The 13235-nt window shown below is 40.8% G+C and overlaps 1 protein-coding gene across 6 annotated transcripts in view; it reads left to right on the top strand.

Annotated features, from left to right (window-relative positions):
- Positions 1–13235, top strand: part of PCNX1 (pecanex 1) — a 158725-nt gene that overhangs the window by 27426 nt on the left and 118064 nt on the right. For 5 of the 6 annotated variants that reach the window (XM_055130035.1, XM_055130034.1, XM_055130032.1 and 2 more), the window contains exon 2: positions 12767–12969. In XM_055130035.1, the coding sequence (XP_054986010.1) occupies positions 12767–12969 (203 nt within the window). Of the gene's footprint in view, positions 1–12766; positions 12970–13235 lie in introns of those variants that run through there. The other variant, XM_055130036.1, reaches the window with a different exon arrangement.

Here is a 13235-nt window from a genome sequence, read left to right as displayed (position 1 = left end):
TGAAAGACTTCTGGTACTTGTGGGTATGGAACTGAATCCTACACAGTGTACCATTAAACACTTAGTGTGGAATTCACCGTTCGCCTTCTTTGCTGTGAATGAGCCTAAGGGGACCTTCCCTTAAATTCCAGCACACCAGTTGGAAAGCTGAAGCCCGGGACCAGTTCCATCAACAGCTCAGGGGAGCTGTTCCATTTCTGGGTTCTTGGTTCTTTTATTTTTTAATTTTTTTAATTAAATCACCATGAGATACACAGTTGCAAAGTTGTTCATAATTGAGTTTCATACAGTGTTCCAGCACCCATCTCTTCACCAGTGTACATTTCCCACCACCAAGGCCCCCAGTTTCCTGCCTGCCTGCCTGCCCCCTCCCTGCCCCCCTCGCCCAGTCTGCCTCTAAGGCAGACACCTTTCTTCTCTCTCTCCCCCCCCCCTCCCAGCTTGCCTCTAGGGCAGACACCTTTCTTCTCTCTCCCTCTCTCTCCTCCCCCAGCCTGCCTCTAAGGCAGACTCTTCTCCTCTCTCTCTTTCTCTCTCTCTCTCTCTCTCTCCCCCCCCCCCCAGCCTGCCTCTAAGGCAGACTTTCTTCTCTTTTTCTTTCTCCCCCTTCCTCCCTCCCCTCCTCCCCCCATTTTCCTTCTAGGCACTGTGGTTTGCAGTTCTGTTACTGGAAGGGTGTCCTGCATATCACTCTACCTCCTAGCAGCACTCAGTTTTTGTCCAGAGTGATCATTCCAACTGTCATCTTAGCGGTCCCTTCTTGGTGGTCCTGACTGCCCTCCCCCTCCTTCTTTGTAGGAAGCTTTCTAGGCAATGGAAAGCGTTCTTGATTCTGAACCCAGTAAAAATAGACTCCGGCAGCATTCCTTATTATCATAACTGTAGTTTTCAAAAGTTAGTCCAGTTTTGTTTCATTTTTGGGACCTCAACTGACTGTGTTCAGGACTTGCTCCTGACTCTGTGCTCAAGGATCACTTCTGATGGGGTGTTTGGTATCCGAAGCAGTGCTGGGGACTGAACCCAGATTGGCTTTCGAGGTCAGTGTTAGTGCTACATGATCTCTCTGGCTTTCCAGGTATTTTTGACAGATGGAATTTATTTTTTAGGGCAGGATCTGTCTATGTGGCAATTCTGCCAGTTTTTGTTTTCATTTACCAAAGGTTTTTGTTGTTATTCAATTTTACTTCCTTTTTGACTGTAATTTGGTAGAAAAGAGAACTTTTAAACGAAGAAAAATTGAAGTTCTCTTTTTCTCTCTCAATTTGTCAGAGATTGTTGCTTTTGTATGTAGCTTGTTAGAAGCCTTGACTAATTTGGTAGTTGGCAGCATTCAGACATCCCAAACCACACAAGAAAAGAAGTGTGGACTTAAAAAGAAGATTCTAAATGGATTTAGTATTTAGAACTTAGAAAAAAAACCTTTCTCTTACAGGGGTATGTGAACAGTAGCAAATCATAAAGCAGCAAAAGTCTCGGCTGGCAATTTTATTTAGTAGTTACAAATTTATTTCTGGACACTTTGAAGAAAACTGTCTAATTTAAGATATTGCAGGGAAATGTGATCTGGTTGGTATCTATTTGTATTTTTCTTTGCCCTGGCAGTGTTCAGGGCTTACTCCTGGCTCTGCACTCAGGGATCACTCCTGGCAGGGTTTGGGGGACCAAGTGGTGCTGTGGATCAAATCTGGGCCAGCTGCATGCACTGCAAGGCAAGTGTCCTCTCCGCTTCCCCCCAACGATCTTTGCAGCCCCAAGGCATCTGTATTTTAAAGAGCTAATTTAAAAAATTCTATTATCCAAGCCTGCTCGGATCAGATCTGGCCTCTTCCGCCCAGATCTCCCATTTTCCAGTAGCTAGGCGGTCACACCCAGGGACTGCCCCCGGCGCCATGTAATCCCACCAATAGCCAACATCCAGAGACTTAAAACCAAGCTCCTGGAAGTGAGTGGCCGCTTGAGGCCAAGCAACATCTTATAGCCTACTTCTCCCTCTGGGAGAACTTGGCAAGCTACCGAGAGTTTTCTGCCCACATGAGAGAGCCTCCAAACTCCCCATGGTGTATTCATATGCCAAAACCAGTAACAATGCTGGGTCTTATTTCCTTGACCCTAACAGAGCCTCCAGTGTGGCAACGTTGAGAAGGACGAGTAGAGAGAGGCTTCTAAAATTTCAGGGCTAGGACGAATGGAGATGTTACGGAGACCACTCGAGTAATTCGACCATCAATGGGATGATGATGATGATGATGATGATGATGATGATGATTCTCTCTTAGAGACTTGGGATAGTCTTCGTGCTTACATTTTTTTAAAAAAAATTTCCTTCATATTATTGACACTCTTTGTCCTTAGTTCATGAAATTCTGCCAAACAGTGACATAATGCTATTGAAGATTTTATCGTTGTAATTTCTGTGGAACCAATTGCATATCTCCACAATAATCTCAAACCAATATTTTACAGTATAAATTGAGGATTTCTCACTGAAAGGGGATTATTCCAAATAGTTCTCATATATTTTTGCCTATAAGTTTGTAAAACTATTCTTTTTGGGTTTTTGTTTCGTTCTTGGATAATACTCAGCAGTACTGGGGCTCACTCCTGGCTCTGAGCTCAGGGATCACTCCTGATGGGTTCAGGAACTCTCACAGGGTGTTGGAGATGGGGCCTTGGTCAGCTGCATGCAAAGCAAGCTCCCTCCCTACTGTCTTTCCAGCTCCTATGAAACTACTTCTGAGTATCAGCTGCAGTTCATTTGCTTAGAGAGCAAGCAAGATGAGCGCTCATCTACATTGTTACTAAATGACACTTCTTGAATGTGGCTTGATTTGGGCGACATACATTATGGAAAAGCAGATACAGGCCTGTGCTTGTTATGTTAGCAGCTGCTTTGCTTCACAGTCAGATGAAAACTGGCGATGTTGGAATTTATGGATTTATTCTTCCCCACAGGAGTGTCTGGTGATCTTGGTTTATTGATTAGAAAAGAAAAGAGCCTTGTGTTCAGAGCAGAGATCATCAATTAGAGAACAGGTACTTTTTTTGGGTCCCCAGAGCTAAGAATGATTTTTGCATTCATTAGTGTTTTAAAAAATAGTAGTATTTCATGCTTTATACTACTTAGAAATTTTATGAAATTTATTATTTCATAAAAATTATACATCATTCAAACCTCGTTTAAAAACTTTTATTAAGGAGGGGCTGGAGAGATAGCACAGCGGGTAGGGCGTTTGCCTTGCACGCGGCCGACCCGGGTTTCAAATCCCAGCATCCCATATGGTCCCCTGAGCATGGCCAGGGGTAATTCCTGAGTGCAGAGCCAGGAGTAACCCCTGTGCATTGCCAGGTGTGACCCAAAAAAAAAAGCAAAAAAAAAATACTTTTATTAAGGAACACCATGTTTTTGTGTTAATATATTGTCTATGCCCACTCTCAACACGAAGTTGGAAGAGTTGTTAGATCAGATGACCTCAAAGTGAGAAATACTTTTTGTTTGACCTTAAACAGATAAAGTTTGCTGATGTTTTAGAGGGAGTCATTGTGAATAAGAAGGAAGAGCAAGGACCCTCAAGTCAAATTAACTGCTCATTCTGAGACATTATTGGGAAGTTCTTACCACTTTGTGCCTCAGTTATTCCATCACATGGAGATAACAATTCTGATTTCATATGATGGTCATGAGTGTTATATAACTAATTTATCCTAGGTAATATTTAGAAATAGGCCAGACACATGATAATCACTTAAGTGTTAGATATTGGTCAACACTAAGTACTATATTATTTGATATTGCTATACAATATGAATTGGAAAAGCTGTATTGAAATCAGTTCTGATTGAGAACAACTATATTTGTAGTACATTAAAGAAGCGGTATACATCCAGATTTTAATTCAGTGGCATGGACAATTGTGCAATTATGAATCTAAAACATAGTATGGACAATAAGCATTTATCTTTTCATATTGCCAGACAGGGGAAATGTGCACTATATATACATACCTACATATATATACAAACAACAGTTTATTTACCTTGCAGTACACGATCCAGAAGAGAGATTTACTCACTTGAGTTTTGTTTTTTTTCCCCCGGGGGTTGGGAAGCACATGCAGCTCTGTTCTGGGTTTACTCCTGGCTCTGTGCTCAAGTATCACTACTGGGGCTTCCTGGGGAACCATACTTGGTGCTGTGACTTGAACCTGGGTTTTAGCTGTGTACAAGCAAGCAAGCACCTTACCCACTGTACTATCTCTATGGATTCTCAGCTGAGTTTTTGAAATGAAGCGTAATGATATATAAAGGTTATTTTACAACAGTAATGTTTCTAGTATGACCACTTCTAAAAATTTAAGTGTCTTTCTTAAGTTGTAAATTTTTTGGCATCATCTTGAATAGCTTAAACATCTCACTGTTGGCTGAAATATTAGTTTTTCATTTTGTAGATGTTATCAGTTTAAGAGGACTGAATAATGTAACTGTGTCTCAGTATCACAATTCCATTTTCAACACTTGCTTCTCTTTTCTCATCAGAGAAGACAAAGCATAGTATTCATTTATCTACTAACTTTTAAAACAAAACACAAAGTTTCCATTTTTTAACACATTTAAAAGTGTGCTGTGTGATGGTGTTAAGTATATTCACTTGCTGGACAGTGGATCTTCAAAACCATTTTATCATGCAGAACTGCAACTCTTTACTTTTCGAACAGTAGTCCTCCCGCCTCCCTCATGTCCAACACACTCCATTCTCTTTTCTTTGTGAATTTACTACTCTTATTTATTTTTATTGTGGTTTTGTGTGCAGGAGACTCCCAAGTAGTGCTCAGAAGCCCAGGGGCAACACCAGGCAGTATTTAGACTGGCTGTGTGGGCCTTGATGGTTCAGTGCATGAGCTAATGATGTGATCTGCAGTTCTGGGGGTCACCAGGTTCACTCAGCACCACCTAACAGGGCTATATCCAGTGATGATGGTGTGAGAGGGCGTGTGGTTCTTGGGACCTGGTGAGTGCAAGTCATATGCTCCAGCTCTTTGAGCTCTGTCCCTGGCCCATTTAATTTATATTGGAACCATCAGTGTGTCATTTATATAATTTAGGTACTGTTAAATAAGACAGATAGGCACTGCAGCTGGGGAAACTGGGTCTATATAAAGTGAGGAAATATGTATGGTATGATGAACTGTAAAGTCTTAATGTGTTTCAATCCACATTCTCCTGTTGTACTGTTTTCCTTAATATATTACATATATATAAGAAGGTTATTTTTTCCCCTTTAAGATCAATTACTATGATGATAATAACACTTTACAGTTTTTTGAGGGGCACTTTAATGAATTTTAGACCTTTGTGCTTGATTTTTAATGAATATGACTGCTTTAGATGCCTCATGTAAGTGGAATATTTAGTATTTTGGTTTTCTCTCAGCTGACATTTCACTTGGCATAAAGACCTCCAGGTTCATCCCTGATGTAGCACGTGGCAGGATTTTCTGTGTGAGGTTGACCTTCCGTGTGTGTATAGACCACATGTTGTTTATCCATCTGTTGATGGACACTTTTAGAGCTCCCACCACTTGCCTTTTGCATGTTATACTGCTCTTGGTGTGCAAATGTCTCTTGGAAATCCTGCTTCTGAGGATTTTGGATGAATATGCAGAAGTGAGATTGCTAGATCATATGGTGATTCTATTTTTAACTTTTCGAGGAACTACCATACTGTGTTCATAGAGACTTCACCATTTCACATTCTCACAGTGCACAGAGGTTGGGATTTCTCCACATTCTTGCCAATATTTGCTGTTTTCTTTTAAACATGTTTTCACTGAGTAGTCATCCTAAAGCATATGAAGTGTTATTTCATTGTGGTATTGGTCCATTCAACTTTTACGAGAGTTGATATTAATAAAAGCATCTAACAGTTTGTGCTAAGGAGTCTCACTGCAGATTTCTGGTCTTATTTTACATGAATATCTTGAGCCATCTGACAGCTTTTAATACTTCCTGCCTTTCTCAGGGAAATCTAATTGAGAGTTAAGATTTTTTAAAAGTACTTTTAAATTAGGAGTCAGGTGAGAAAATGCCTTCATGTAAAATGGGTTCTTTTATCAAGCCATATATCACTGAATGACCAATGTAGCTCATAGTTTTGTAAAACATGAAAAGCCAGTGTACCCATTCTATAATAAGAAAATATTCTCTTTATCATTAAAATTCAAGCACTTTTTCTTATCATAAAAGAAATACACGTTCATTAACCCAAAATAAAGCAAATGTGGTAAAATCAAGAAAACATAGTTTACATTTGGAGTACATTATATTGTAACTATATACTTTATATTGGTGCATTTGGCTGTAGTTCTTATTGTCATATGATATTCCATTAGTAATTAGTCTACCATTTTACATTTTCCTGGTGATTGTAGTTTCTTCCTTATTTTTGGTGAAAGTTTCCTAGAGCTTCATGTGCTTCTCTTTATTTTATGCACACAAGAGAAATGGAAGGATTTGGGGTGAATATCTACCAATGTATATTTCTCTCAGCATCTATAAGTGTTCCTTACATCAATGCAAATGGGTATTAAATAATACAGTATTGTGGTTTTGTTTTTTGTTTGATGGTGAGATTGTTTGGTCCATACCCATAAGTGCTCAGGGTCTGTTCCTGGCTCTGCTCTAGGACAATCCTGGCAGTAATTGTGGACCCTATGAGGTACTAGCAGTGGAACTGGGGTTGGCCACATGCAGGGAAATACATTACCCCCTGTATTATCTCTGGTCCCCCAATACTGTTTTTATTGACCATTTTTCTGTGTAAGATCTTCCTTTTGTCCTTTATTTTGTTTGCTTGTATGTTACTGATTTTGAAGGATGTTGTACTTATGTATGTATGCTTTATTAACCTATGTATATTTTACTTACACTGGCAAATATTTGTACATAAAGAATGATATGTTTTAATATTTCACAAATCTGTAGTTTGTATTTTCATTTAGTGCTTCTAAAAATAAGATTTTTAGTTTATCACTGCTTTTATAGTATGTACTTTGGGAATCAGGCTAAATGAGTCTTCCATATCCTAGTGTTACAGGGATTTTTAAAAATATTTCTTCTATAAGTTTTAAAGCTTAACTCTTTGCAGAAGTCACTTTTAAAAAAATTATTTATTTTTATTTGAATCACTGTGAGAACAGTTACAGGGCTTTCAGGATCAAGTCTCAGTCATACGATGATCATACACCCATCCCTTCACCAGTGCACATGTTCCACCACCAAGAGCCCCAGCATACCCTCCCTCCCACTCCCCCCCTGCCTGTGTGGCAGATGATTTTCACTTTACTTTCTCTTTACTTTGATTACATTCAATTTTCGACAGAAAACCCACTATTATTATTTGGAGTTTCCCCCCCAACAATCAGACCTGTCGAAATGGCATTATTAGAACATATGTTTTCTGTTGCTGATAACAAAGAGTATATGATGTTGCATGTTCGCGAAAGCGGCCGCCCAGTTTTGGGATTCTGGTATTTTAGTAATTAAGTCCAGAGGTATTTCTGCCCGAAGCCGCTGCGTCCCTAGATTGGTTTGCGTGCCTCTGGGATCATGGCTGTTCAGGAGCGGAGGAGCTATTCGTGGGTGCCCGCTTGGGGTCTCATTTGGGCAGGGATCAGAGCTGGCTCTGCCCCCCCATCACGAGATTCCCTGTGCGTCCCATTACTGCAAGTTCCTACCTCTCTGTCCAATTGGCTTTGAAAGGTGGTGGTCACCATGCTGCCTCGAAGGGGAAGAGGCTGAGGGACAAAACCCTTCCCCTCCTGGGGCTGCACGGGGCCGTAGCTTAGTTCACAGTCTAGGAGTATACCTACCAGCAGCCATTGCATTCCGAGGTTGTTTTCTGTGCCTCTGGGATAATGGCTGCTCAGGGTGGGAGAGCCATTCCTGAGTGGCTTTTTGTATATCAGGAAAGATAAGCGGCCATGTGGTTTGGAGAAAATGTCCCAGTCCCACATACTGGAGCCGTGTTAGTAGAAGCTCAGTGTTGCTGGGACTCCATCTGGAGAAGGCAGGGTGGCTGCACCTTCTCCTTCTGGCACCCCGGTGTTGTTGGCCTGGTCTGGGGTCCGGAGCATTCTCTGGCTTGCAGTGCCCGCCGGCCCTGATTCTTCACTGCTGGCTGCTTCGGCAAGATGGCCTCTTTGTGGAAGTCACTTTTAAGAAATTGAAATATGTCAGTTTCAGAAATTAAAATATCAGGGGCTGGAGCAATAGCACAGCGGGTAGGGCGTTTACCTTGCACGCAGCAGACCTGAGTTTGATGCCTAGCATCCCATATGGTCCCCTGAGCACCGCCAGGAGTAGTTCCTGAGTGCATGAACCAGGAGTAATCCCTTTGCATTGCTAGGTGTGACCCCCCCAAAAAAAAAGAAATTAAAATTTGATAAATCTTAAATCACTTGCTGCTGAATGTCCATCATGGCTATGGTGTCAAAAGTTTGGTAAACATTGCCTTAAATTATCATGTGGTTGCAGTAGTGGGGAAGAACAAGCATCAGAGGAATATTGCATTAGGGATGAATATTTAAGTGATGTGTTAAGCATTTTTTTCACAGCAATGGCTTCATTTGTGGGCAATGTCTATTATTCTTTAACCTTGAACTTACAGACAGCTGATTTGACTGAACTAACTAGTTTGAATATTGGAATATGACTACATTAATAAGGAGCATTCAGAAATCAAGATATGACCTATCTGACATAATAGATGGAAAAATATGTGGCTCATCTGTTTTGGTGTTAACTTTTTGATATATTGCAGCTATAAAATAGGTTGATGCTTAAGGTATGAGAATGGGACTCAAACCCGTGATGACTCTTGGCAATGATGAGGCCCTTCTAGTCTTTACTGTGGATCTTCTTTGTCTAGTGGAAGTATCATACCATTTGCTGTACTTTGCTTTTCTGCTGGCCATAGTTTTTGTTATCCCAGAAAATAAATTAAATAAAATAAACAACCCTTCCTGTATGAATAAGTTAGACATTTATGTAAAGACAGAATAAACCTGGGCCCGAGCTATAGTACAGTGTATGGGGTGCTTGCCTTGCATATGACCAGCCCGGGGTTGATCCCTGGTACCACATAAGGTTCCCTGAACCCCACCAGGAATGATCCCTGAGCACAGAGCCAGGAATTAGCCCTGACTCCTGCCATCTAGTGCCACAAACGAAAGGACTATGCCAGTTTTATCACAGAATGGCAGTTAATCTGCTGGGTTGCATTCATAGTAATTTGAAGATTAAATCTACAATAACACATTGCAGCTCAAGAAGAAGAACTGTGTTCCTTTGGAAAGACTCATAGTTTTTGAACTATTTTAGTACTTTTTGAAGTACTAAATATTGCAAGAAAAATTCCAAATAACTATTTAAATTTAGAATCTCGTTCATGGATAGGATGCAATAATTGTATTTTAACAGAAAAATAAGCAGTTGTAGATTTTTTCTTCAGAATTTGTGTGTTGTTAAGTATAATTCTGAGCTTTTCTGAAAATACCATTGGTAGGCCTAATTTAATTACTTAAAGCAATGGTAAATAAAACTTGGCTTGACCTTTTTGTGTATAGTCCATAAATCTGTAGCATGGGTAACTTGACTAGTTTCTAGTTTTTGATGTTGGAATTTAGGAGACCCTGAAACTCTGTAAAGTAATGCCTTTTAATGGACATTTTTTGGTAATATTATTGAAACTCAGCTACAGAGAGAGCTTATGGATATTACAGAGCCATGCTAATACTGTCTTCTATGCATGGATCAGCAGGGACTACAGTGAAGTAATGCAAATGAACATAGTTGGCCACAGATCTGTTCACTGTGTGTCCTTGTGCTTTTACTTCATTGGGGGAGAATTGAAACTGTTACAGCACCACTGTCTTACCACCTAGAAACTTAGAGGGTAACCCCTTACAGGGCTTAGCGTTTACAGTGCACAGCATAAAATGAATGGATGAATGGATAGGGACAGACATAGAAGGTCTGCAGTCATTTGTGGAATATAAAGTAACATAATGGGAGACTAACACCCAAGGATAGTAGAGATAAGGACTAGGAAGATTGCTCCAAACTGGCCTTATATGCTAGGGAAAAAGGCAGCTGAGATAGAGAAGGGACCATCAAGTGAAAGATGCTTGAACCACAAAAAAAACAAAAAACAAAAAACGAAAAACAAAAAACCAGAAAGGATGCTTGGAGGGCTCGTTTGGAATGGGAGATGCGTGCTGAAAGTAGACTATAGACTGAACATGATGGCCACTTAATATGTGTATTACAAACCATAACAGGAGAGAGAGAGTGAGAGAGTAAGAAGGAATGTGCCTGCCACAGAGGCGGGGGTGGGTGGGGGGTGGCAGGAGGGATACTGGTAACATTGGTGGTGAAGAATGGGCACTGGTGGAGGGATGGGTACTCGATCATTGTATGACTGAAACATAAGCATGAAAGTTTGTAAGTCTGTAAGTGTACCTCACAGTAATTCATTAAAAAATAAAAAAAAAAGGAAAAAACAAAACTTTTGTAAGTTGAGTAAGAAATACAGAATACAAATGTGGGCTGGAATGATAGTATAGCAAATAGCGTACTTGCCTTGCACATAGCCAACCTGGTTTTCATCCCAGGCACCTTATATGGTCCTGGGAACCTGCGAGTGATCCCTGAGAGCAGAGCCAGGAGTAAGCCCTGGGCGTCACTGGCTGTGGCCCCTAAACAGACAGAAGAAAGAAATGTAAATGGTAATCGGCTACTACTGGCTTCCAGTATGAATTAGTAACAGTTTGGCTTTGTTTCTATAGTTTTTAGTTTCAGTGTTTTAAGAAGATTTATTCCATACTAAACTACATAGGGCATGCACATTTCAACATTTCATTGTGTTTCTTGGAAGTCAGCCACTTTCTTAGCAATAAGATGGCAGGTGGAGGGAGTGTATTTAGACGCTTTAACTGTCCTTGATTGACTTTGGTTTTTGTTTGCTTTGCTCTCCCTTCTCTGTCCCTTTGTTACTGCTGTCACAACTGAGAATTACACACTTGACTCTGGTTCTCACCAGTGGTCACACACTCTGGTCCATGTGTTTGTATGAGTGCTTGTAGCAGGCTATGGTCATTTAGTTCTACTGTTCATGGACATTCTGTTGTAGTGCTCGTTGGGGGGGGGTGTCGCTGTGGTGCCTATTTACATGCTATTGGCAGTTGCGAGCAGTTCTTTTTCTTTTTTAATTTTTGGGCCATATCGGGTACCTCTCAGGTATTACTCCTGGCTCTGCAGTCAGGGATGAATCACTCCTGGTGGTGCTCAGGGGGGCTGTATGGAATGCTGGGGATTGAACCCGGGTCAGCCACATGCAAAGCATGTTCTCTACCTGCTGTACCATCACTACAGTCCCTGCAAGCAGTTCTTGACTGTGGTGCCCATGAATCTTTATTTTTTGGTTTTGGCGTGTCAGGGATCACACATCTTTACTTGTACTTGTAGGCACCCAGTTGTGCCATGGAGGTTGACCACTGTTGTGGCATAGTAGGTTTGTCTGATGTGATGTAGGTTCATACCCCTGGATCTCCAAGACACGCAGACTGCAGTCCTCACAACAGGATGCTTCGGATTTACTTCCGTTTATTACTTGACTCTGTGCTGTAATCTTCTTTAATCTAGCAGATTATAATTTTCAAGCGATTAAGTAGTTATAAATAAAACTAGTTAGATTTTGGATGTTCCTCCTATATAATTCGGTTTTACTGTCAGTTTTTATGGTATTTCTGATAATTTTAACTCCTGATCTTACAGAACATCATGTTTATATCTCAGAAAAGTTTACAGAGCCCTTCAAGTGGGGTTACAACTCCAGCTTCATCCTGTATCACATAATGAATGTGATACCTTGCCTCTCCACTTGTGTTAAAAGCTTTCTGACTTGGATTAGCTAGCTGTGCTAGTCAGTGGAAATGAAATGTGAGCCATGTATGTAATTGAAAACTTTCTAATTGCCATTACTAAAAAAAAACAGGGGAGCTGGAGCGATAGTTCAGCAGGTAGGATGCTTGCTTTCCATGCAGCTGACTCGAGTTCAGTCCCCCGAGACCCGCCAGGACTGATACCTGCGCCTAGCCCAGTGTGATTACAAAGACAACAAGAAAGAAACATAAAACTTTAGCATTTTGGGGCTGGAGCAATAGCACAGCGGGTAGGGCGTTTGCCTTGCACACGGCCGACCCGGGTTCGATTCCCAGCATCCCATATGGTCCCCCGAGCACCGCCAGGAGTCATTCCTGAGTGCAGAGCCAGGAGTAACCCCTGTGCATCGCCAGGTGTGACCCAAAAAGCAAAAAAAAAAAAAAAACCAAAAAAACTTTAGCATTTTACCCCATGTAATATAAATATTTAATATGCAGTCAATAGAAATTATCGCTCCGGCCCCGAAATTATTGAGTTTTTAGCATTTTTTTTAAAAGCCTGACTCATCAAAATCAAATGTTGTTTCATTCTTTGTATACATTTTAGTGCAGGCTTGCCACATGCCACACTGGAGATCCTCAGTGGCCACATGTAACTAGTGACAGTCGTACCGGGCAGTGCAGTTTTACAGAACTTTTCCAAGTTACTGCTAATAACATAATTGCTGCTTTATGCATAGAGACGTATGTGTTTTTACTTCAGTTGCAGATTTTTCTGAGTTAAATATTTTAAAAAATGCATATTTTTATTTTTATTTTTTTTTCCCAAAGGCCCTTCCTTCCTCCATGATTATAGTAGCAGTTTATTGTCCTGTGATAGCGGCTGTTTTCATTGTTCTGAAGATGGTTAACTACAGACTCCACAGAGCACTTGATGCTGGAGAAGTTGTAGATAGGAACCCAAATACAGACCAGCGAGCCAAAGCCGAGCAAGGCAACTGCTCAACTAGAAGAAAAGACAGCAATGGTCCAAGGTAAGAAAACCCTGTCACTCACTCAGTTTTAATGATGTAGGTCATGTGTGTGTAATGATGTGATTTTTGTGTTGTGCCTTTTCTGTTTAGATGCTCCTTAAGGTCCAGGTAGAGCTTGCTATTTGTGGATACAGTGACAAATACAGATGATAACAGTAGGCCTTTAAAACAGCACTCTTGGCCTTACTGCTAAAATAGCAGAACAATGATAGTTATAATTGCTTTGTAGTTATTTACCCAGAAAACATTGGTTGCTCGCAGTGAGT

This window comes from Sorex araneus, chromosome 3, assembly GCF_027595985.1.
Source record: "Sorex araneus isolate mSorAra2 chromosome 3, mSorAra2.pri, whole genome shotgun sequence".
NCBI lineage: Eukaryota > Metazoa > Chordata > Mammalia > Eulipotyphla > Soricidae > Sorex > Sorex araneus.
The sequence above is the reverse complement of the archived record's forward strand: the minus strand, read 5'-3'. Positions and strand labels throughout refer to the sequence as shown.